General features: G+C 41.9%; 2 protein-coding genes across 10 annotated transcripts in view; both read left to right on the forward strand.

The window, feature by feature from the left end:
- Positions 1 to 2,533, forward strand: part of LOC139170262 (exocyst complex component 1) — a 61,563-nt gene extending 59,030 nt beyond the window's left edge. For all 4 annotated transcript variants that reach the window (XM_070757234.1, XM_070757235.1, XM_070757233.1 and 1 more), the window contains one exon: positions 889 to 2,533. In XM_070757234.1, coding sequence (XP_070613335.1) covers positions 889 to 1,041 — 153 coding nt within the window. In that variant the 3' untranslated portion in view covers positions 1,042 to 2,533. The remainder of the gene's footprint in view (positions 1 to 888) is intronic.
- Positions 2,534 to 5,308: 2,775 nt separating this feature from the next.
- The window catches only part of CEP135 (centrosomal protein 135), a 58,058-nt gene continuing 37,684 nt past the window's right edge, over positions 5,309 to 25,682 (forward strand). For 3 of the 6 annotated variants that reach the window (XR_011559582.1, XM_070757227.1, XM_070757229.1), the window contains exons 1-8: positions 5,361 to 5,647; positions 8,092 to 8,216; positions 8,685 to 8,875; positions 10,459 to 10,626; positions 16,805 to 16,946; positions 18,054 to 18,138; positions 20,417 to 20,545; positions 22,234 to 22,449. Coding sequence is in view for 5 of the 6 variants with exons in the window: in XM_070757227.1 (XP_070613328.1) it covers positions 5,642 to 5,647; positions 8,092 to 8,216; positions 8,685 to 8,875; positions 10,459 to 10,626; positions 16,805 to 16,946; positions 18,054 to 18,138; positions 20,417 to 20,545; positions 22,234 to 22,449 (1,062 nt within the window). In the remaining variant the exon portion in view is untranslated. Of the gene's footprint in view, positions 5,753 to 8,091; positions 8,217 to 8,684; positions 8,876 to 10,458; positions 10,627 to 16,804; positions 16,947 to 18,053; positions 18,139 to 20,416; positions 20,546 to 22,233; positions 22,450 to 25,682 lie in introns of all 6 variants that reach the window. The other 3 variants (XM_070757230.1, XM_070757228.1, XM_070757231.1) reach the window with 2 other exon arrangements.

Genomic DNA, 25,682 nt, shown 5'->3' on the forward strand with positions numbered 1-25,682 from the left:
TTCAGCCACTTTTAGGGAGGAAAAAGGTGCATCTTAATACAGTGTTCCCTCGACTTTCGCGGGGGATGCGTTCTGAGACCGCCCGCGAAAGTCGAATTTCCACGAAGTAGAGATGCGGAAGTAAATACACCATTTTTGGCTATGGACAGTATCACAAGCCATCCCTTAACACTTTAAACCCCTAAATTACCATTTCCCATTCCCTTAACAACCATTTACTCATCATTATTACTGGTACTCACCGTTGAATAAGACACTTAGTGATCCTGATATTTATAAACATAATTATTTATTAACAATAATTATTTTTTTTGTTATTTATTTGCAAAAATTATTAGTTTGGCGATGACGTATGATGTCATCGTGCAGGAAAAACCATGGTATAGAAAAAACTCACTAAGTATTTTTTAATTAATAATTTTGAAAAACCATGGTATAGGCTATTTGCGCAGTTCAAACCTGCGAAAATCGAGGGAACACTGTACTCCAAAAAATACAGTATACCAATTTGGATCAGTATGCCGTATATATTGATAGGACTTGGATGCATAGTAGTACAATACCTTCCTTCTAGCATGCTGAGAACTATTTTTCTTTCTATGTGAATAGTTTATACTGAGATAAATATTTGTAAGAAGAAATATGAGGTCATGTAAGCCCCTGTTATCATTTAAGTCCCGCAGTTCAGACATAGGTTAGCATCTGAGTGGAAACTCATTGATGCTTCAGGCATCAGTGCATGAAATTAAATTCACGTTCCCCGGGTACTTCTGGAATGTAACACGGAAACTTTTAATGTGACTTCACCGGTGGAGTTTGGGACTGGAGCTTTTCATGATTAAAGCTTCCTTTTTATTAATGCTTCCTTCTCCCTCCTTCTTTTTGTAGGTGGTGTGGCATTCCATGCAAGACGAATTCATACGGCAATACAAGCATTTTGAAGGCTTAATAGCCCGTTGCTACCCTGGTTCTGGAATTACTATGGAGTTTACCATTCAGGATATTTTAGATTACTTCTCCAGTATTGCACAGTCACATTGAAATTTGCCGGGCGCAATGCAAGAGAAGATCACAAAGTTGCTGGAAAGCATGGTTGATACTGGAAGCCATCATTTTGAGCAGTGGCAGCATGTTCTTAGTTATCTTCGTACATATCAGCAGTTGGCTTAGGCCAGCTTTCCTCAATGTAACTGCTACTGTGTATATAAAATTGGATTACAGCTCTGAGAATTCACAGCAGGGTTGTCCTTGGCCCTGTTGGCTAAGAAGTCTGAGAAATTTAGTCCATTTTGTTGGAAAGTTGGCCTAGGTTGAAGGACTGCCTAATTGCTGGATAAAGCATGTTGAACTATACATTTTCACATGTTAAGTGGCATGTCAAATGTATATTTATTATACCTGGTTCTTCTGCTTTCCTAATCCTTTACTTTTAGAAATTAATAAGTATAGATATTATATCGACTTCCGGTGTTTCTTTTTCCGCATGTTAACATATAGATTAATAAAATGGCTGAGTTTCTGAGAATTAATTTACAAGATTATGTAATTTCAGTTCTTTTCATTTGAAGTACATAAAAATATGCTCTTCACAAAGAAAGTACCTATTTCCTGAGGGAGATTATTAGTGGTGCCTCAGCGTGGGACAAAGGAAAAAATGCTTTACTTGCTTCTCCAGGAGAAGCAGCCAGTGATTGTACATAAAGTAGTGTTCAGTGCATTGATTGAGGTTTCCTTGGTAACTCTGAGATTTTTAGATTTAAGCATCATTAATTGTAAATCTGTTTGAATGGCTGTAATTAGAAACAAAAGAGGCAAGATACTCTTCTGTAAAAGAACTGTTGAAATGCAAATTGCCTTTTCTAGGATGTGTCTTGGTATTCTAATCTTTAACTCACATGACACAGAATGCACTTGCCAATGTTTTTACCTATCTCGATTTCTTCCTCATTGCACTGGTTTTGTTCAAGTTATTACATATCTCTTTAGCCGAGGAAGATTCCAGGCACTGTAGAAAATGTTTTTCTTACCTATTGGTTTCATAATTATTGCTGGTGGAAATGCTGTGGAAACGGGACTACCTCTTCGCAGAGCTTCTTTGGATTTAGTAGCAAGAAAGGAATTTGTAGAAATGTTTGGCTTGTTCCTTCCCACAAAGCTATTTTTTCACCATGTGACTTTACAATGAGCATATAAAAAAAGTGAGCTGAACTAGGATGTGATGGTAACAGTTGTCATGCTATTTGACCACACTACAAACACAAATGTTAAAGTGTACCGTGGTTTCAAAGAGCCAATATGCTATGCCACTCCTCCCATCCCACCCCGGAGGAACTCAACATGTGTCTTTCTAATTCTTAGGCCTAAGAACCATTTGTTTATATTTTATTCTACTTATGTAGCTTCAATTTGTTGGTCTTCAGACCATTCTGTATCCAGGCAAATGTCAAAATGTATAGCCTTTCCTGATTCAAATGAAAAGGAGAAAGTGTGTTGGAGAATGAAATGTGAATAAATGTTATCTATTTGTCCTGCATTTGCAAAATTGTTGATATATTCAATATCCTAAATAGCACATGTTTTCATGCCATTAAAGTGTTATAAAAAGCAATTGCATTTGCCAAAAACCACAACGCCCACCCGCTTGCACTAAACTGATGTAGAATGATGGGGGAGTCTCATATTTATTTTTAATATGTGTAATCCAATATTGGTAATAAATAGAAACAAAGGAGATTCTTGAAAAAAATCATTGGTTTCCTTGACAGTTCAGCTTGGGAATTAAAAGAAGCGATAGTGTGTCAATCTGCTTAATGAGACAATTTCTTACCCATGTTTCCCCGAAATAAGACTCTATCTTATATTTTTTTGAACCCTGAAATAAGTGCTTGGCCTTATTGCCATGCACACAAAAGCCCGATTGGGCTTATTATCAGAGGATGTCTTATTGTGGGGGAAATAAGGTACATTGTTAGGAAGATCCTGAGTACCCATCAGGAAATTCAGCAATATCTAACTATCCAGAAACTTGGCAGTTGCCAAACTTTAAAGTACCACATTTTTCAAAGATTCTTTACATATTTTTTAAAAAGAGATTAGCCTTCTGGAAAGGAGAGTACCAGCCCTAAACATTCATGATCTTGATTTTCAACATCTCATTAGAGGAGAGAATCTGAATCAAATACATTCTGGATGGCTTCTGCTCTGGATTCTGCATAAATAGCCCTTAGGAAATTGGAAACAATCATAATTGAGTCCTTGTGTTGCAAGGATGGATGGTTGATTAAATGGGAATCTAGAGACTGCCCATCATAATTACATGGTCAAAAAGATGTCCTTAAATTCCTACCTGAAAGGTCAAGAAGGCAGCACAGAAGGGAGATTTTTATTTTATTTTATGTAGTATCACCTGCTCCTCACTCAAGATTTACAAAATAATTTTGATTTTAGGTGCTCTTGAAATTCTGGGTGCCTATGTTTTCTATTATGACATGGACTGCTTCTCTTTAAAGCTGTGTGAAATTTAACAGGAGACGGTGAACAAATTAGAAAAATTAATGTAATTAATGTATCCTCTACCCTTGGATACATAGATATATATCTGGATGCAAATGACATTTCCTAGGCAAGAGATTAAAAAGCTTCAAATAAAGCATGACTAAAAAAAAATCCAGTTGTGTCAGCAGTCCAATAGAGTTGAAGATCAAAAGTGTTGTATTCCTTCCAGTGAAAAAGGTTGCAATTATTTATTTATTTTATTTATTTATTTTGTCCAATACACAATGGGGTTTTTAGTGGGTATATATATATATACACATAGTAAAATACATGATGAAGGTTATAGAGGAGATACTCATAGTAAAATGGCTGCACTGGCTGCCGATCAGTTTCCAGTCACAATTCAAAGTGTTGGTAATGACCTTTAAAGCCCTACATGGCATTGGGCCAGAATACATCCGGAACCGCCTTCTACCGCACGAATCCCAGCGGCCGATAAGGTCCCACAGAGTTGGCCTTCTCCGGGTCCCGTCGACCAAACAATGTCGTTTGGCGGGCCCCAGGGGAAGAGCCTTCTCTGTGGCGGCCCCAGCCCTCTGGAATCAACTCCCCCCAGAGATTAGAACGGCCCCCACCCTCCTTGTCTTTCGCAAATTACTCAAGACCCACTTTTGTCGCCAGGCATGGGGGAGTTAGGATATTCCTTCCTCCAGGCTATTACAAGTTATGTATGGTATGTTTGTGTGTATGTTTGGTTTTCATAATAAGGGTTTTTAGTTGTTTTATTAAATTGGTTTGTTACATGTTGTTTTTTATCATTGTTGTTAGCCGCCCCAAGTCTGCGGAGAGGGGCGGCATACAAATCCAATAAATAATAATAATAATAATAATAATAATAATAATAATATATCTAAGAAAGAATAGAAAAGAATATAGAGTAATAGAACATATCAATGAAAGAATAGAAGAAGAGATATAGGAATAGAAGAAAGGTATAGGAGATATAGAGCAATAGGACGGGACGGAAGGCACTCTAGTGCACTTGTACTCGCCCCTTACTGACCTCTTAGGAATCTGGATAGGTCAACCATAGATAATCTAAGGGTAAATTGTTGGGGGTTTGGGGATGAGACTATGGAGTCCGGTAATGAGTTCCACGCTTCGACAACTCGGTTACTGAAGTCATATTTTTTACAGTCAAGTTTGGAGCGGTTAATATTAAGTTTAAATCTGTTGTGTGCTCTTGTGTTGTTGTGGTTGAAGCTGAAGTAGTCGTCGACAGGCAGGACATTGCAGCATATGATCTTGTGGGAAATACTTAGATCTTGTTTAAGGGGTCTTAGTTCTAGGCTTTCTAGGCCCAGGATTGAAAGTCTAGTCTCGTAGGGTATTCTGTTTCGAGTGGAGGAGTGAAGGGCTCTTCTGGTGAAGTATCCCACCCAAAGGTGCTTTTTTCAAAAAGCAACTGGACTTTCTGGTTTTTGTTTGAAGACGTTTTGCTTCCAATCCAATAAGCTTCTTCAGATCTGTTACTCCTGCATTATTGTTCATTTTAAAGTGCATAGCTCTGGAGATTGTTAGTTTTCCAGGTCCTGATTTCCCCAAAGGTGCTTTTTCAAGAGGCAATTGGACTTTGGGGGCTTTTCTTTGTGAAGACATTTTTGCTTCTTTTTATTTTATTTTATTTTAGAATTTGTCAAACAATTATGGGATGGTAATTTGTACAAATAAAACATTAAATAAGTAATGATAAAAGACAATAGGATAGAGACGGTAGGCAGCTTGGAAGAAAAAGCCTCTTGGGAAAAAAAGCACCTTGGATGACTGAAAAGTTCCACAGACAGGTGCCATTCCCTTCAAACTCCAGCAGGGGCTTTTCGTGTATGGACGCCCGTTGCTTTCCAACGCTGGTTGCTGAGGCGACCTGAAGAGGAAGCCGCCCGTCCTCCGCGCGCCATTTTCAAAACGGCTCCTTCGGTCCCGGCCTGGCTTGTCTTGTCTTGGCGGCGGCGGAAGAGAAAAAGGAGTGTGCAGCTCGAACTCGAGGCCGCCTTCGCCTCCGGGTCTCGACGTGGGGCCGAGGCCGCGGCGAAGGCCTCTCCCACCTCCGGACGAGGCCGCGGGCCCCGTTTCCATGACGACATAGATGACGGTAGAAAGATGACGTCGCCTGGCTGGGAGTAGCGGCCGAAAGGGGGGCGTCGAGCGAAGCGAGTTTAGGCCTTGGGAGCGGGGCGCCTGGGGAAGGCCCCAGCAGGTTCGTGCCGTGGTGACCCAGCGTCCCCAGGGACCTTCCGCTGCCAAATAGACTGCTATAGGTTTCAACTAGGCCCCCCCACACTCCCCCTTTTAAACCCTCACCTCTAGGACTTCCCTTGAACCTCTATATCCAGTCCTCAGATAGATACCTTCCACCTCCCCCCTTCCTTTTTGACCCTGCCCCTTTCAGCTTCTGTATTGCCTAATATGCTTTCCAACAAACATTTGAGCAGCTAACAATGGGGAACAGCAATTTCGTTGTCTTAAATCTGTGACTTGTTTTCAACTAACTTTTCCAAAAATAACCCCAGTTTTTGTCTATCACCTCAACTTTCTAAGCTACAGGCAGTGATGGGCCATTGTTTCTGGCGCTACCAGAATGGGCCGGGAGTGCATGTGCACCTGGCACAGGATTCAGCTTCTGCGCATGTGCAAAAGCCGAATCTCGCACAATGATGCACATGCAAGAGATTTTTTGGGGTTTTTTGCTTCTGTGCATGTGCGGAAGCAAAAAGTCTCGAAAACTGGCCAAAATAAGGTAAGTGACAGCTGCCCAGCTGCGTGCCTGCTCCGTTTGCGCCGGTTGTGCTGTGAGCGGATTATCCGCTCACCTGCACACCCGCATTGCTCGTGGCGGCTCTGCCACAAGCGGCCTGCCTGCTTGCCCGCCCTTACCAAGTCGCTCCGGTGCTTGCGCAACCTCCTATAGGGCAGCGAGAAGATAGGCCATGGCATGGGGAGCAGGCCGAGTGGAACTGTGCCGGTTGTGCGTGCATGGCGTGTGCACGCCAGACAGAAATGGAGCTAGGCTACGTGCTCCATTTTTGCCACCGGAACTGCGTTCCCAGCATTCCAGGCATGCCCATCCCTGGCTACCTTATACCCTCAAAAGTCATACAAATTGTGCACATAAAGGAAAGGAAAGTAAAAACTTACCAAATATACTGTTTACAAAGAACAATTTTATTCATACAAAGGCCATAATAGTTACTGCAAGTTAAATTGTGTCCATACAAATAGGGTTTTTTTTAATTGAACGGTAATTATACAGATTAAGGTAAAAAAATTTGCTTATAGCTTTTTTCTGAAGTGTTTAATCTGTGGACATTCTCGCTTGATGCTCCAACAATAGTCAGCCATCATATATACACCCCATCTACCTTGATACTGTGCCTCCGTGACCTTCAAATCTTGGTGGAATCGCTCACCCTGCTCATCACTGACTGCACCAAGATCTTCTGGGAAGTTAGCAATGTAAAATTGCAATTTGAGGCTCATGTTGCCTAATTAACTATATTATATTTATAAGGTTTAGAGAAATTTTTTTGATGTGGTAGAAGAAAACTAACTACAGTTTTGAAACCAGCATGCCTAATTAACTATAAAAAAGCTCAAAAATCAAATTCAACAGAAATTGTGTTACAATTGTTCCCCAGTGTAATTTCTATGGAAGCGGCCTTGGCGCTCAAAATGGCAGGTCCCTTGCGACAGGGTTATGTATTCACTCTGGTCCTTAATCCAAGACAAGAACTAATCTGCCTCCTATTTTCCCCTTTAAAGAGCTAAAGAACTTGTGCATTTTTTCCAAATGACTTTTTTTTTTAAAGTAACTAGTATGGATGTTCCAAAGGTGTTTTTTTTTCAAGAGGCAACTGGACTTTCTTGCTTTGCTTTTTCTTTGAAGATGTTTTGCTGCTGCTTCTTCAGAAGCTTCTTGACTGAGAAACGAAATGTCTTCAGAAGCTTCTTGGACAAGAAACAAAATGTCTTCAGAAGCTTCTTGGAGAAGTGAAACTTTTTCAGAAACTTCTTGGGTGAGAAGTAATATCTTCAGAAGTTTCTTGGGTGAGAAGCGAAACTTCTTCAGAAGCTTCTGGGATGAGAAGCAAAACGTCTTCAAAGACAAAGAAAAACCAGAACGTTCAGTTGCCTCATGAAAAAGCACTTTTTGGACAAAGATGACTTGGATGGTTGAAAATCTCCATAGACATGCACTTTGGGATGAACTAATAAGAATCTTTTCTGACAGCCTGAATGTATATATGTATAGAACAAAACAAATACACAGAAGTTGGGGTACAGGCAGTCCTCAACTTACGATCGCAATTGAGCCCAAAATTTGTGTTGCTAAGTGAGAAGTTTGTTAAGTGACTTTTGTCCCATTTTACAACTTTTCTTGCCACAGCTGTCTAGAAACCAGGAGACTGCAAGTTCTAGACCTCTAAGTTGGGTCCTCTAAGTTGATGTTACGAGTGCATGGTAATTTGTATAGATTTAATTATTTATTATTTACTAGTCCCCTTTTTAAACCCCCCCCCCTTTCTTTTGTTTATTTAGAGAATCTTCACAATGACTACAGTGGTAGAGAGGAAGTTTGTTAATTTAAGAAAACGATTGGATCAGTTGGGATATCGACAACCACTGGGAGTAGAAAGTTTACCTCTGGTGGAAAAACTTTTCAGGTATTAAAAAGTTACTTGGAACAGTGCAAAGTACCGCTCCAGCTGGTAGAATGTTAGTGGTATTGGATGAATTTTGGATGAATGGCTTTCTTTTAATGTTGGGGTTTTAAGATTTTGTATTTGTTTTATGCTGCCCTGAGTCCACTGGAAAAGGTGGCTTATAAATTTGATTAAACAAACAAATTCTTTATGGAATAGGACCCAATTTAGCAACTTACAAAGTAGTGTTCCCCTTTGCAGGAAGGATGTAAGATTTTTCTTGTGCATTTTTTTTAGAGCGAAATTAATATGAACCTATTGGTTTGCATGCACATTGAGAAACAAAACGTTAGAATTGTTTAGTAATCAAAATAGAGTATATGGTTACCATTTATTATGTGGTGATTCAATAGAATACTCATAGGAAATTATAAATCCAGTTTTAGTATTCCATATTTTGATTACCGGTATTTGTTTTATTAATTTTAGTGACCTTGTTCATACAACTGAGAGCCTCCGGAGCACGAAGTTATCTGCTGGAAAAATTGAAAAAGAATGCAGTAACTTTGATGTTGTTCTGGAACCTTATCGAGAAGAAAATGCTAGACTCACCCGTGAAAATAATGAATTGCACTTAGAACTTCTGAAATTGAAAGAGCAATTTGAAGAACAGGTCAAAGGTAATACAATTTTTTTTTTTGGGGGGGGGGATCTACATTTTCCAGTTTGTCTTTGGTATCTGTTTTTAACTAAGTAAATATCATCCCTAAATCTGCAAATTTTGGGATCTGACTGAGAAGGAGGCTCAACAGAAGCATCGCACTGAGAACTACGAGCATACAGTGGCCTACAGGTAGAGTTCTCACTTCACAATCAGGAGGCTGTGAGTTCAATCCTAGGTAGAGGCAGGTATTTCTCTCTGGGCACAATGAGAATTCATCTGCTGAATAAAGTTTTGCATTGGCGACAGGAAGGGCATCTGGCCAGTAAACACTCTGCTCAGTTGCTCTGAGTCCATCCCGCAAGGGATTGTGGGTCGTGGTGGAATTCACATTTTTTTACTACCAGTTCTGTGGGCGTGGCTTGATGGGCATGGCGGGATACTGTAAAATCTCTATTCCCTCCCCACTCCAGGAGAACGATACTGCAAAATCACCATTTCCTCCTGTTCATCTGGGATTCGAGAGAATATATGGAAGTGGGGGAAGTCAGAGGTGGTATTTACCAGTTCTTCAGACCACGCAGAATTTCTGCTACCAGTTCGCCAGATCTGGTCAGAACCTGCTGAAACCCACCTCTGATTATGTGGTCATAAAAAGGAGGTGGTGGTGGTGATGATGAATAATGAATGAATGAATGCAATATTTTTGGAGTCCTGAGCAGGTATACTCAAATTGAGAGGCTCATAGAATGACTGCTAAAATGGTTGCAGCGGGTTTTGCAGTAGCCATTTGCTTTTCCCCAAATCATCTACAGCAGCAGCACCCAAACCTTTTGGTACCAGGGACTGGGTTCTCTGGAGGGAGGCTTTTCAATGGACTGGCAGGAAAGTGGTTTTGCCTGCTGCATGCATTCTTTGGATGGGGCTTCACTTGTTTGCACAGACCGGTTTCTGGCATGCCACTGCCCAGGGCTGGTCCACAAACCGGGAATTAAGGACCTCTGCTCTACAGCTCCGTGAACGTTCTCTACCATTCCTTCCTTCCTTTCTCACCAAGTGGACTGTATCAAATGCCGTTCTTATTTCTTAACAATGCTGCTCTACTGCCATTCTTGGAAATAAAGATGGTGCACAGATTGTTTTTCAACGTGCTAGCTTCCTATGCATTTTTATTTTTTTTTAAAATCAGATGGAACAAAGAATTTGGTGGATATTAAGGGTGAAGACTATACACATGAGCTCTGTCAGCATACTGTCGCTTGTGCTTATGATCAATAATCATAAATATGTTAATGTAATAATTTTGAGGCTGCTGCTGCTACTTTCTATTCAATCATGTCCAATTCTTGGTGATTCTGTCAATCTCTCTTGCACGCTTTCTTGCTTGCTCTCGCACACGTTCTCGCGCTCTCCTAAACCTTTTCTGACCTTGCATGGCTTCTTTCGGTTGTTCTAGGCTCTGTCCGGTGTTGGCTTTGATAATGTACTGATGCCATGGTTTTTTTACAACTTTATAATAATTCTAAATGCAAGAAAATAGTTTCTGAAGCCTGGTGCAGCTAAAACAGAAGCATGGAATCAAATTGCTTTTCCTCCTTACAGATTTGAAAGCTTCTTTGAGGAAATTTGAACATGAGAATTCAGATATGAAATTTTTGAATAATCAGTATATACATAAAATGAGGTCATTAGAAAAAGAAAACAAAGCCAAGACTGACAAAATTCAACAGCTTCAAGAGAAAAATCTGCAAGCTGTGGTACAGACGCCAGGTACAGTGACAATCTATGTGCTCATCGTTCTGGTCTGAGGATTCTTTTATTGGACTGTAATTCTGTGCACTCTTACTACTATTGAAGTAACTTCAGCTTACTTCTGTATCCTTTAGCTCCAGAAGCAAAGTATCAGTTTAAGCACTTGATCCTAAAGAGCACAAGCAAAACAGATAAATGACTATTTCTTTATTTATTTTGCCTGGGCTCTTCAGGATCAAGTGCTTTATATGATGGAATATAAAATTCAAATGAAACCAGAACTATATTTATTGGGAATATTAGATCCGAAAATTGAAAAAGATAAACAGTACTTAACTTTTCACTTTTAACTCTGGCCAGAATTAACTTTTTACAATACTGGGAGCAAATAAACGAGTATTTCAGTGGACTGTTGTACTGTTTTTCTAAAAACTTCAATGACTTTCCTATGCAGGCTTCAAAGAAAGTATATGCCGCCCCGAGTTTGCGGAGAGGGGCGGCATATAAATCCAATAAATCTAATCTAAATCTATAAAGTATTTTTATTCTCTGAATCCCAGGTACAAATTCTGTCTTCCTATTTTTATGCTTTCTTCAATTCTCAGTTTTACTTTTTAAAACCTATTTTAGTGACTCGTACTCTAATTTACTTGGAAATGTGTGGGAATAGCCTCTAACTTACTTTGGTGGAGCTCAGAAATATTAAGCATGGTTGGGCCTGATTAGTGCTTGGATGAGAGTACCAGGGAATCCCAGGTTAATGGATTTATGACTGGTAGTTTAGCAATCATTTAAGATTACAATGGAACCCCCCCCCCCCCTCCAAACAAAGCTATTTTACAAATAGCAAAGTTATAACTATTGCAGGATCCCCCTGGCCAATATACAAAATTTGTCATTTGCCCTTACAACTGACCGAAGGGATGCTGCAGTGCACCCCCACCTATCTTTCCCCCTTCCTGCCCCACTGGATGTCCACAAGCCGTGAGCCTGCTTCTCTCTCCTCCAATTGGGTCTCCTTCAAGCCTTGAACTTGCTTCCCATCATACCTGGTTTCACCTCCTCCCCAACCCTCATCACTGATCACATATTTACCATTGGAGAAGAGCCCCAGAGTTTGCACTGGCGAAGGAAAGAAGGCCACTCCACTCTTTGGTTGTCCCTAGGTCGCCGGTCTCCATCCTGGAAGCAAGTGCCATTTTCGGAGTGGCTGCAGTGAGAACAATTGGTGATCGAGTACCAGGAGGCTTTGGGATCTGGTGAAATGCGAAGTAGGACCAAGACCCTTCTGACAGGGATGTAAAAACAGGTCCAAGGCATGCACAGACCCTTAGGGGCGGGAATCAGTGCCCAGGATACTTCAGAGGATGGCAAATACTTTGTCAGGCCCTGGGCAGTAAGATCTTATTTGCGCTGGGCTCCACCACCCCTGGACCCTTCATGTGCTTCTTAACTACATTGAGGAGAGTAGGGATGGGGGATGTTAAGCCATTCAGATGGGTGCCTTGCTTAAAGGCCATAATGACTTGTGAGCATAATGGGCAGGGTCCAATTTGATCATACCTGACTACCTGTAGACAAGTTTGGGGAAAAGAAAGAAAATCCTTAAAAGAAGCAGTGGCAAACTCCTTCTACATTATTGGCAAAGAAACATGTCCATGTGGTCCTCAAGACTCAGTCTTAACTCAAGGGGGACACTAACTTTGTGAACTGTATATTGCATTTGTTAACATTAAATATTGACTCTGCGATGAGCAATGAGAGAGGAAGCCAAATCAGCTTTTTTCAGTGATTGTATAGATAGGTTATAGATCTCTTTTTGGACACAATATTTCAATGTGTTTATCTCAGAACCTTAATCAATATGATCGTGGATTACAGGGGTAGCTTATCTAGTTTAGGGAGCTAGAATGTTGTGATTTCTTTATTTGTGTTTGATGGAGTTTCTATGGTTTGCATAGCAGAATCTGGAAATATATTTCTCAAAATAGTTAAGAAGGAAACTACCAATAACCCCACATCTTACACCTGTGAGATGAACTTCTGTATAGACTAAGATTCTAGGAAGGTCTACCCAGAGTCCAAATTTGGAGTTTGTTTTCTGTGATCTATGGGGTTCCTGGCAACTGAAGGGATGTAAGGTGGAGCTTCATTTTATTATGTCTGTCTTTAATATTATTTTCTTCTCATACATGATCAATACATGTAAATATGAACACAATTGAGCCCAAAATTTCTGTTGCTCAGTGAGACAGTTATTAAGTGAGTAGTGTCCCACTTTCTGACCTTTCTTGCCATAGTTGTTAAATGAACCATTGCCGTTGTTAAATTAGTAACAAAGTTGTAAGGTGAATCTGATTTCCCCATTGACTTTGCTTGTCAGGAAGTTGCAAAAGGTGATCACATGACCCCACGGGTGAAATGCTATTGATTACTGCGGTTTTGCCCAAACTGGTAATAATGAATGCTTCTGGTTCACAGAACTGATAGTAAAAAATGTTTTTAAAACGTTTTTAAAAAAAGGTTCCAACCATCAGCATAGCTGATTGTCACAGCTGATGAACCTTTTTCTTTTTAAACTACCTATTCTTTACTTAAACTACCCATTTTTTACTACATATTTGACCAGAACGGTGACTCAGTGAGGTTCCTGCTTGTTGCAGGAGCCATTTTGTGTAAAGTCAAGCTCCTTCTGCATTGTGTTTGAGTCAGTTGTGTAGGAGTAAATTGTGTAGCCTTTGTGTTATTTTTGTGGTGTGTGATAGTTGTTTTTTGAGCTCTCTGATATTCTGGGAGGTTACTGCTTGTTACAGGAACCATTTTGTGTGAAGTCCAGCTGCTCCTGCATTTTGTGTGAGTCAGTTGTGTAACTTTTCTGTTATTTTTGTGTAAAGTATGATAGTTGGTTTTTGATACCATGCCCACCTGGTCACATCACCAAGCCACACCCACAGAACCGGTAGGGATTTTTTTTAAAAAATTCACCATTGACTGGAACTATTATATTTGAATCTGTTGCCAAACATCCAAATTTTGATGACTTAGCCTTGGGAATTGTGCATTTTTAGATGTTCTCTTTGTTGTGAGCTGTCCAGATTCCTTAGGGAGTTGGGCAGCATACAAATTAAATAAATGATAGATAGATAGATAGATAGACAGACAGACAGACAGACAGACAGACAGACAGACAGACAGACAGACAGACAGACAGACAGACAGACAACTATTTTAAGTATAAGAAACAATCAAGTCACTTTTTTCAGTGCTGTTGCAATCTTGAACAGTCACTAAACAAGTGGTTGTAAGTTGAGAACTACCTGTAAAATCTTTGAGAAACTTCATCCAATTATGTGTTCACTGGACTCTGCATTTATGAATACAATAAAACATTATTTTAGTGGTTTAATTGAGACAAGGGAGTTGAGTGTCTGAGCTGGGTTGTTTTCTTGCAAGTAACTGGATAGGACTAACTGTTATTCACAAATCTCCATGAGATACCAAACTAAGTCATTGATTTATGACTTGTGCCGTTTGTGAAGCAAGATCATTACATAAATTATGTAAGATAACATGTCTGGCATTATTTGCGTAACATCTTAACACAAATGAAAATAATTGATTTGTAAACTTTGTCTGTTACATGCCAAACCCAGTATCCTGACGAATGCTAAATTGAGATTTCATTGAATTTATTTGGCCCCTGGTCTGCATAATGGCACAAAATCTCTATTGTGGTCTGAATAGGTGGGGTTAAAATTTGGGTCTTCAGGAAAGAAGTATTTTAGGGGGTAAAGTGGTGTCTCACATCTTGTACTTAAAATTCTTCCAAGATCTGGATTTTTAGATGGTGAAATGATGCCTTAATCCAGTGTTTCCCAACCTTTTTTGAGCCGCAGCACATTATTCATATTTTCAAAATCCTGGGGAACATTGAAGGGGAGGGGCGGGGGGGGGGCTAAAGAAAAGTTTGGACAAAAAAACCCTCTCTCTTCCTCCCTTTCGCTCTATTTCTCCCTCTTTCTCTCTTTTCCTTCCTTCCCTTTCTCTCTCTCCATCCCTCTTTCTTTCTTCCTCTCTTTTTTCCTCTCTTTCTCCCTCCTTCCCTTCCTCTATGTCTTTCTCTCTCCCTTGCTCTCTCTCTCTCTGTGTCTCTCTTGCTATCTCTTTCTTGCTTTTTTCTCTCTTTCTTTCTCTCTCTCTCTCTTTCACTGTCTCTTGCTATATGTCTTTTTCTTTCTCTTTGCCTCTCTTGCTATCTCTCTTTCTTTCTCTCTCTTTCTTTCTCTTTCTCTCTCTCTTTCTGTCTCTTTCTTTCTGTCTCTGCCTCTCTTGCTATGTCTCTCTTTCTCTCTTGCTATGTCTCTCTTTCTCTCTCTCTCTCTCTGCCTCTTGCTATGTCTCTCTCTCTCTCTCTCTTTCTCTGCCTCTCTTCCTATGTCTCTCTCGCTCTGTCTCTCTTTTTCTGCCTCTCTTGCTATGTCTCTCTTTCTCTCTCTCTCTCTCTGCCTCTCTTATATGTCTCTGTTTCTTTCTCTCTCTCTCTCTCTCAGCTGACTGCAAACGGGAGCCCTGACGGCGGCAGCTGGACGTGCTGCTGGACAGCGTATATGCCAGGCCCGCAGCGCCAGCATGTACGGCGTCCAGCAGCACGTCCAACTGCCACCGTCGGTGCCTCCACCCTGGAGCTTTCCCCGCGACTGCCTGCGGCCGCTGCCATCTCCCCACAACTGCCATCTCCCCGCGACTGCCTGCAGCTGCTGCAGCCACCACCCCACCCGCTCCCACCGCCATCTCCCCGCGACTGCCTGCGGCCGCTGCAGCCACCCCCCCACGACTGCCTGCACCGCTGCAGCCGCCACCCCCCCCCGCGACTGCCTGCACCGCTGCAGCCGCCACCCCCCCGCGACTGCCTGCGGCCGCTGCAGCCGCCACCCCACTCCCACCGCCATCTCCCTGCGACTGCCTGCGCCGCTGCAGCCGCCACCCCCCCGCTCCCACCGCCATCTCCCCGCGACTGCCTGCACCACTGCAGCCGCCACCCCCCCCTGCTCCCACCACCAGTGCCCTCCCGCCGGGCCCCAAAGGACACTTGCCGCCGACGCCAGGGAAGCTCCAGCTGGGCGGGGCGCTGCCAGTGCCTCCGACCTCCTGGCTCCTGCCCGATGCCGCGGTTTCTGGCACTCTCCTGCTGGGCCCCAAAGAAGGAAGGCGGGAAAAAGGCGCGAAGAATGAACCTCTCCTTCTTCCTGCCTTCCTTCCTGCCCAGCTGGAGCTTCCCTAGGAGCTTCGCGGCACACCTGACCGTGTCTCGCGGCACACTAGTGTGCCGCGGCACACCGGTTGGGAAACGCTGCCTTAATCATTACCAAGGTCTTAGATTCTCACTTTACTCCTTAAAATCATCTGTCATCGCCATCTATGATGAACCAAAAGCATAGTGTCAAGCCGGTGTAGAAATTGGTGATAAATTAATGGCTTGCCACGCTACCTATAGAAGGACTGATGTTTACGGGAATTGGGGAGGGGTGATTTTCATGAGGCAACAGATGCAGCCACAAAGCACTCTTTCGAGTGGTTCAAGGACATCCCATGCCCACCCACCTGGGCGGAGGAAGTGGAGGAAGGATTTGCCACACTGGCACAATCTGAGTGGGCAACATGACAAGGTTGTGGGTGGTGGTGACAAGGGATGTGTACTTTCAACTGAGTGGGAAACTCAGATTCAGGTTTAGGTGTAGGTGTAGGTGTCAGGATATAAATTGGAACTTTGAGGAGTACTTTTGACTTGGACTCTGATTTAATTTGGATGTTAGCTGGAACCTTGACACATAGTTTCATTCATCTGAAAAAGTATAGAAAAAAGTTCTGGGGTCTACAAAACAAGTCCTAGGAGTTGCATCAAAATTGAAGGTTGTTTTGTCACTATTTTATGCATTTGTATGTCCTTGGTGTTTCTTAATCATGCCTAATTTTTATTACAGCGCAAAGATTATTTATGTTACAGATTTTTAATTAGTACATGAATAAATGTATTATTTACTGTTCACATAATCACAAAAACCTGTATTTATAGTGTTGCTAATAAATAGTTTGACTTCAAAAACGTGAAAACCTGTAATTTCCACTTTATATGTGAATTATGTATGAAAAAGCATGGCCTGTCCAAACTTTTAGTAGAACACGTTTATCTTTGAAGGTGGTAAGAAACGAAATATTCCATTTCGACGTCAGCGTATGCAAATAGATCAACCAGTTCCTCCTTCAGAGATTGGTACCTATCCAGTTCCTCAACCAAATGACCCATATATTGCAGATCTTCTTCAAGTGGCTGACAACAGGTGATTAAACTTCAGCAATATTTCAAGGGTCATCTCAAACATTGGGATTAGAGGTGGATGGGATGTGTGAGTGCAGTTGTAGATGAAATGCATAATTTATATATTGCTCAAAAAAATAAAGGAAACACTTAAACAACACAATATAACTCCAAGTAAATCAAACGTCTGTGAAATCAAACTGTCCATTTAGGAAGCAACACTGATTGACAGTCAATTTCACATGCTGTTGTGCACTTTCAACTTTGTACAGAACAAAGTACTCAATGAGAATATTTCATTCATTCAGATCTAGGATGTGTTCTTTGAGTGTTTCCTTTATTTTTTTGAGCAGTATACATATTTATTTGTTACCCTAACCTTGACTGAGAAATTGAACATTTCTACAGATATATTTATTTACTTATCAATTAATATAGATCAGATTTGAAGAATATAGGGGAGATATTATACAGTAATAGCTTATCTGCTTGTTTCTGCCCTTTAATATATCAGATCCAAAAGTGATATTGTTGGGCCAAAGCCATTTTATCTTAGGCTTGGGATCCTAGGCCTGCCACACTTTACATTAGTTACTACTATGCATTTTATACTGTGGAAAATTATGAGGTTGTTAGAATGTAGCCATAACAAATTCTTTCTAGAAAGCCAAGGCCATCCTTTGTCTCTGCACTTCTGCACCTGCACAGAAGGAGATGGGTGGTGTCTGCCGGCATGGTAATAGAAGATTGGACAACGTGATGGAATTGTGTTTGTGGGAACAAGGACTTGAACTTTTAACTGGGTGGTGAAACCTGGGGGACTTCAGATTTGGGTTTCATGCAGATGTGCCAACATGGCTCTGTTAATAAATTGGAACTTTGCGGAATAATTTACCTTCGTACTTGAAGGTCTTCTTTAAAAAGGGGGGGGGGATTTGCATGTTTTTTCTCACCCTTCTCTATCAATTCATTTTTTTCCTGGTGATTTTGCCATAAATTGTGGAAACCACTCATACTATAATATACAAACAGTGCAAGCCCATATCTAACTGTGAATCTCTTTACCAGGGAAGGATGTCTACAAAATTCTAACTTATGTACTAGTTTATGTATGTATTGAATATTTCAGAATTCATGAGCTGCAGACTGAAGTGGATGACTTGCAGGAAAAACTAGAGCTAGCTGAACGTGAAATGAAAAATTACAGCAAACAGGTACATTAAGCTCTTACTAGTTTTACCTACATATTTGGTGGTACCTATAGTTTCTGTAATATTGAAGAAGTGAGTTTATTATTATTATTGTCCCAAATCCAAATGCCCTATATATACCGTGTTTCCCCAAAAATACGACCTACCTCGAAAACAATCCTAGACTGATATATTTTTTTTGGAGGGCCTAATACGCCCTACCCAAAAATGAGCCCTAATGAAGGAGGTGGTCGTGGCCAGCACAGGAGGAAGCCCTTCCCTTCCCCAGTCACCTGGCACACTGGTGCAACTGGTATCCCGCTTGTGGCTACACCGATATGTCAAACCTTGCAGCAGTGCCTCCGCTTGCACGCACAATAGCGTCCTCCTGAACCCGAACTTTTGCCGAACTTCCGGGTTCGGCATTCAGGAGGCTGCCGAGAAGCCCTGCCGCCCGGCTGTCACCTTTTAAAACAGCCGGGGGGCTTCTCGGCAGCCTCCCGAACTTTTGCCAAACCCGGATGTTCGGGTTTGGCGTTCGGGTTCAAGAGGACGCTGAGAAGCCCCCCAGCTATTTTAAAAGGTGACAGCCAGACGGTGGGGCTTCTCAGCGTCCTCCTGAACCCGAACGCCAAACCCGAACTTCCGGGTTCGGCGTTCGGGAGGCCGCCGAGAAGCCCCGCCGCCCAGCTGTCGTCTTTTGAAACAGCCGGGGGGCTTCTCGGTGGCCTCCCGAACGTCGAACCCGGAAGTTCGGGTTTGGCGTTCGGGTTCAGGAGGACGCTGAGAAGCCCCCCGGCTGTTTCAAAAGATGACAGCCGGGCGGCATGGCTTCTCGGCGGCGGCGGCGGGTTCGTAAGAAGGAAAAAGTTCGTAAGAAGAGGCAAAAAAATTCTGAACCCCGGGTTCGTATCTCGGGTTGTTCGTAAGACAAGGGGTTCATATCATGAGATACCACTGTAATGGGGATTTTAGTTTTAGATTAGTGGGTCTTAGATTACTTAATTGTATTTGTATTTGTATCACATTCTTTTATATGTTGTGAGCTGCCTCGAATCCTCAGAGGAGGTGGCATCTAAATCCAATCAATCAATGAATCAATCTAATACCCCTGCCTCCTACAGTATTTTCCCACAACAATCCTACGAGACGGTTTGGGTTGAAATAGATTGATTGACCCCAAGTCACACACCTGGCTTCCATGGTTAAGGGAGGCCAAAATTCACATTCTCCCAGTTTCTATGCCAGCACCTTAACTGGATTTCATTTCTTTAATATTAGAAACGCACAATCCATGTACAAATCATTCTGTGCACAGAGTAGCTAGTATCTCATGGTTTGTGTCCAGGTTAATATATTCCCATTTCTATGTCTGAACCGAAATATGTCTGGACAGAAAGAGCAAGAGTGTTGACAGAACGGCAGGAAAATGAAATTTTGGCTACAATTGGGGGAGTTACGGAAAGAATAGAGTGGTATCGCTGGGGATTGGAAGGGTTGGCCAATATCCTTGGCTTCAGGTGCACCATATTCAACTTCTTTCCTAACTTTCCACAGTCCTTATTTCTTATTTTTTAAATGCTGCATTTGTGTTCAAGGACATTGGCAGCAGCAAAGGGGAGGTAGAGAGAAAGGTAAACCCTGGGAAATGAGTGTGGGTGAATAGGTTGGATAGCTACTCCTGCTGGTATTAAAGGGTTAAATAAGGTTCAGTAGAGAAGTGTTTTTAATAGGAAAGTGAACACAAGAACAAGGGGACACAATCTGAAGTTAGTTGGGGGAAAGATCAAAAGCAACATGAGAAAATATTATTTTACTGAAAGAGTAGTAGATCCTTGGAACAAACTTCCAGCAGATGTGGTAGATAAATCTACAGTAACTGAATTTAAATATGCCTGGGATAAACATATATCCACCCTAAGATAAAATATAGGAAATAGTATAAGGGCAGATTAGATGGACCATGAGGTCTTTTTCTGCCGTCAGACTTCTATGTTTCTATGTTTCTATGTGTTCTTGGCTTTAGGCTCAGTGGTTAGAATACTTATTGTAGGCTAATTCTATTGTCTGTCAAGTTCAATCCTCACCAGCTCAAGGTTGACTCAATCTTCTGTCCGAGATCTGTAAAATGAGGACCCAGAGGGGGCAATATGCTGACTCTGTAAACCAGTTAGAGAGCACTATGAAGTAGTGTATAAGTGTAAGTGCTATTGCTATTCAGGTAGCGCATATTTGTGATTATATCATAGGGAAAGATTTACAGCACTGACTGTATTAACACAGTTTTTTTTTTTCTTTGAAGGTTGAGCTCCGAGATAATGAGATTGAACGTTTAGGATTTGCCCTAGATGGCGGTCGTTCTCATGATGTAATATCGCTGGAAGCCAAAAGCAAAAGTAATGAAAAAATTATTGATCACTTAAATTTGCAGGTAACATTGTCTTTCAGCTTCTACATCTAAAGCATAACCTAAAACTGTAAAATATGGATCCTCTTAATGTTAGTGTTAAGATGTAGGTGTTTCCATTTTCTACACGCTGATTACATGGATTTTCCATGCAAATGGATAAAATTTCCAAGCACCATTTGGCATAATTATAGCATTACATAAACAATGCAAAAGACCAGGTGTCAGTTTATGTAATTTTGCATGATAATGGCATCTTGGTACAAATGAATAACAGACGCAATTAGTCCATTCAAATGAGATTGCACTGTAATTATTGTCATTTCCTGGAGAACTACTTTTTGTATCTTGGCTTGATAAATGTATGCAGATTATAATTAAGGTTACCTTAATTATATTTTTTATGCCTTTCCAGTTTCCTTTTGAAATGTCTCAGGTCTCATATATAACTTATGCAATTATGTGTAACTTAGGAGATTTTTTTAATCATTCACAGATTTAATGTACAGTGATCCCTCGTTTATCACGGGGGTTCTGTTCCAGGACCACGAAAATCCGCGAAGTAGGATTTTTTCCTCTCCCCTCCACACACATTGTCCCTCACGTGCCAGTGTTGTCGTACCTCTCCCTGGAGGACCGCAGGCACCAGGTGAACCGGCTTCCCATTCGGATCCTGAAGATACTGAGCGCCCACAGCGGTCACCTCCTGCACCCGAAATACCTGCAGCCACTCTCCTCCATACCTGTCAGCCCCTACGAGGTCAGTGCCAGATCCGAGCCTCCTTTTGCCCGCCTAACTGGGCCTTTTTTTTTGGCCTCTCAGCCACGCGCTCCCGACTCCTTGTCCGGCTGCTTCCCCAGCCTGCAGTGCTTCCAGAGCCCCATCTGGCTGTTCCTCCTCCCTCCCCTTAGTTCAGGGATCTCTGCTCCCCACTGCCTTCACGCCGAACTGATTTGGCTGGACGGCCTGTTGATGGCAGGGATGGGGGGAGGGGATGAAAGAAAGACACTTCAAGCTCTTCGGCGCCTTCTTCTCCAACTTTGAACTTTGCGCCACAGTTTAATTCTGCTGCTTGATGCGTCTTTCTTTTGTCGTGTCCCCCCCCCCCCGGTCCCTGCCATCAACAGGCCTTCCAGCCAAATCAGTTTGGCTTGAAGGCAGCGGGGAGCAAACATCCCCAAACTAAGAGTGGAGGGGGAGGAAGGAGAGCCAGATGGGGCTCTGGAAGCGCTGCGGCCCTGGGAAGCAGCCGGGCAATGATTTGGAAGCACGTGGCCGAGAGGCAAAAAAAAAAAGGGGCCAGCTAGGCGGGCAAAAAGAGACTCGGACCTGGCACCGACCTCGATGGGACTGACGGGCATGGAGGAGAGCGGCTGCAGGTATTTTGGGTGCAAGAGGTGACCGCTGTGGGCGCTCAGTATCTTCAGGATCCGGATGGGAAGCCGGTTCGCCTGGCGCAAGAGGTCCTCCAGGGAGAGGTGTGACAACACTTGGCATGTGAGGGACAATGTGTGCGAGTGGGGGGGAGAGGAAAAAAATGCGATGCACCGAAGCTGCGAACAGTGAACCGTGAAGTGGCGAGGGATCACTGTATTAATTTGTAGTCTAAGGGCAGGAAGTACTTTGATTGTTCATTGGGGAAGATCACTGAACGAATTTCTTAATTTTGTTCAGGTGAATTTAACTGGATACATGGTTCCAATATTTATAGGTTGAATTTCTACAGCAAACAAACAAAGAGCTTGAAAAGCGCATAGAAGATCTTTTGGATAGCAGGCAAAATATGACTAGTGAAGTGGCTCATTTAAGCAACAAAAATGAAGAACTGTGTCAAGAATTGACTGAAATCGATCACTTGGCCCAACAGTTGGAGAGGCATAAAGAAATTGTGCTTGAAACTGCAGATAAAGAAATTGGAGAGGCTAAGGTAAGAATATTTCGGGAATTACTACAACATCAAGAATATGTTCCAATTCCTTGGGAAAACATTCCGCACTTCTTTTTCCTTTCACAATTCATTTTTTGTTTTAAATCTTACATGCTATAAAGTTTTAGGCTGAAGGAGTTTTCTTCTGTTTTTACTAATTAAATGAAATTAACAATGTTCATTTTAATGGTTTTGTGCAGTTGTTCCTCGTAAATGAATAAGAATTTTTATATTCTGCTGTTAATTGGAATGTATATATCACCTTTCTAGATTTTATAAGTGGAAAAGCCCTGAAGTTAGCCAAGAAACTAATTAAGAGTTTCTTAAAATATTGAATAGGATTAGCATTTCATTCAGCTACATAAAGATTACTTAATAGAACTCTGTTTGAATATACAAGCAAAAGGAGGCAACAAATCTTTAATATGAAACCGATTAAGATCTTTTCACTTTCAGGCAGCACTACAAGTGGTCCAGCATTCAGTTAAGGTCACAGAGCTGAATTTTTAAATCTGCAGTTAGGAGTTTTTAGGGAAGCACTGGGCAGTGGAGAAAAACACTACAGGAACTGATAGCTTGTTTAGTCAATCTTTCTGCTCTGGGGTGGGCAAGAGATATCATGGGATAGCTATTAGCTGACTGCAATGATGAACACATGAAAGAGAGACAGAGATGCTGCACCAGGGGTGGGTTTCTCCTGCTTGGACCAGATTGCCCGAACCAGTAGTGACCCTCTGGTGATGTCATGGATCCTATTCGGTCAGTGCCAATCTGTGGGCACCACCATCTTTTTTTTTTTTTAAATGTGAATTTTCCCCTGTTTGGATGGCCTCTCCTCTTCCGCTGCTTGAAAAAGGGCCCTCTTGCCCACGCCCATTTTAATACTGACCATTATTTCTCCGCCCGAAGCACAGCTGATCAGCTCCTCAGTGGGCCTCCACCCTTCCTGTGGTTTCCCCAATCGCACACATTATTTGCTTTTACATTGATTCCTATGGGGGGAAAATTGCTTCTTGCAAACTTTTCTACTTAAGAACCTGGTCACGTAACAAATTAAGTTCGTAAGTAGAGGTACCACTGTACTGACTATTCTATACCTGTGTGCATTTGTTTTTTTTCCAGCCTAAGTGCAGGACTTTGCTTGTCTCACTTCTGAACGGTCTCTTATTGGATTGGGTCCATTCCAGCTACTTGGTTGTGCCATTCAATGTATGCTGTTCCTGCCTCCATCTTACATCCTGCCAGTATGAGTTGGATGGTCTCTGAGGCCTCTGCATAGTCAGTGCTTTGGATCCTGTCCTATTTCTATGGATCTGGTGCTTACTTTGTATTCTTGTATGGCTGTGATCAGGGCCTCAGTGCTGTCCAGCTCTTTCTAGCCAATAATAAGCTGATAAACTTTTCCAATGTCAGCCACCTCAGCTATTTATTTATTTATTTATTTATTTATTTATTGCTATCTGTTATACATCTCATGCAGGGTCTTGTCTTGCATGGCACTTTCTCTGCTTGATCTTCCTTCTATGCCAGCTGCCACAACTGGCATTCTCTCAGCAGTTCATTATTGGGTGCCAGCTTATTGATGTATTTCAGGATACTTTGGATTGTTTCCCAGACAATGACTTTGACACTCACCTGATTTCGTTCATCCTCTTTTCAACTGCTGTACCATCTCTGGGTAGCCCTTCCTGGCCACTATATACGAGGGTCGCCCAGAAAGTAATGCACCACATTTTTTTCTTCAACAATTATTTATTGAACACAGTGAAACTTACACATAAGAAAGAATGATGTTTCTTCTACACTCCCTATTTTTTCACGTAATCTCTGTCCTATTCTATGGCCTTCCTCCAGCGAGACACAAGAGCATGTATGCCCTGTCGGTACCACTCCTTGTTCTGGTCACAAAGCCATTTCTGCACTGTGTGAATCACTTCTTCATCATCCTCAAAATGTCTTCCACAAATGGCATCCTTTAATGGGTCATTATGTGGAAAAATAGGGAGTGTAGAAGAAACATCATTCTTTCTTGTAAGTTTCATTGTGTTCACTAAATTCAGTGATACCTCGTCTTACAAACGCCTTGTCATACAAACTTTTCGAGATACAAACCCGGGGTTTAAGGTTTTTTTGCCTCTTCTTACAAACTATTTTCACCTTACAAACCCACCGCCGCCGCTGGGATGCCCCGCCTCCAGACTTCTGTTGCCAGAGAAGCACCCGTTTTTGCACTGCTGGGATTCCCCTGAGGCTCCCCTCCATGGGAAACTGCACCTCCAGACTTCCATTGCCAGCGAAACGCTTGTTTTTGCAATGCTGGGATTCCCCTGCTGGGATTCCCCTGCAGCATCGCAAAAACACAGAAGTCCAGAGGTGGGGTTTCCTATGGAGGGGAACCTCAGGGGAATCCCAGCAGCGCAAAAACGGGCGCTTCGGCTGGCAAAAGGGGTGAATTTTGGGCTTGCACGCATTAATCGCTTTTCCATTGATTCCTATGGGAAACATTGTTTCGTCTTACAAACTTTTCACCTTAAGAACCTCGTCCCAGAACCAATTAAGTTTGTAAGACAAGGTATCACTGTAATTGTTGAAGAAAAAAATGTGGTGTATTACTTTCTGGGTGACACTGGTACATATGTGTGTGTGAGTGTGTGTGTGTGTGTGTGAGTGTGTGTGTGTGTGTGTGTGTGTGTGTGTGTGTATGAAGGTCTTGGCATATTCGGGTTTCTTCCTGTGTAAGTTTCAGAGATTCCTGGTGATGTTTTGACGAGGTCCCACTCGTCATCTTCAGGCTGGTGTTTTTGGCCTTGTGCTAGGATGAACATATTCACCCTAGCACAAGGCCAAAAGCACCAGCCTGAAAATGACGAGTGGGACCTCGTCAAAACATCACCAGGAATCTCTGAAACTTACATGGGAAAGCTAGGGAATGCAGATATATTTTAATTTGAAGCTGATTTCCTGATTTATTGCTGTAACGTTTATCCTATTTTACTTCAACAGCTGATTTCTCAAGATATAAAACTTCCTAATATATTTCAGATAGCTGGGTATTTTTTCCCTCCTTCCCTTTCTTCAATTTTAAACCATTCACAATTATGTAGGAACCTATCAGCTTACTTACAGTAGTTTGCATGTTTTAAAAATACAGTATATCCCAAAAGTAATGCATAATAAAATAAAAACAGAAAAAAACACATTCAAATCTTTTTTTTCCAAATTTTATGTTACAA

This window comes from Erythrolamprus reginae, chromosome 7, assembly GCF_031021105.1.
Source record: "Erythrolamprus reginae isolate rEryReg1 chromosome 7, rEryReg1.hap1, whole genome shotgun sequence".
NCBI lineage: Eukaryota > Metazoa > Chordata > Lepidosauria > Squamata > Dipsadidae > Erythrolamprus > Erythrolamprus reginae.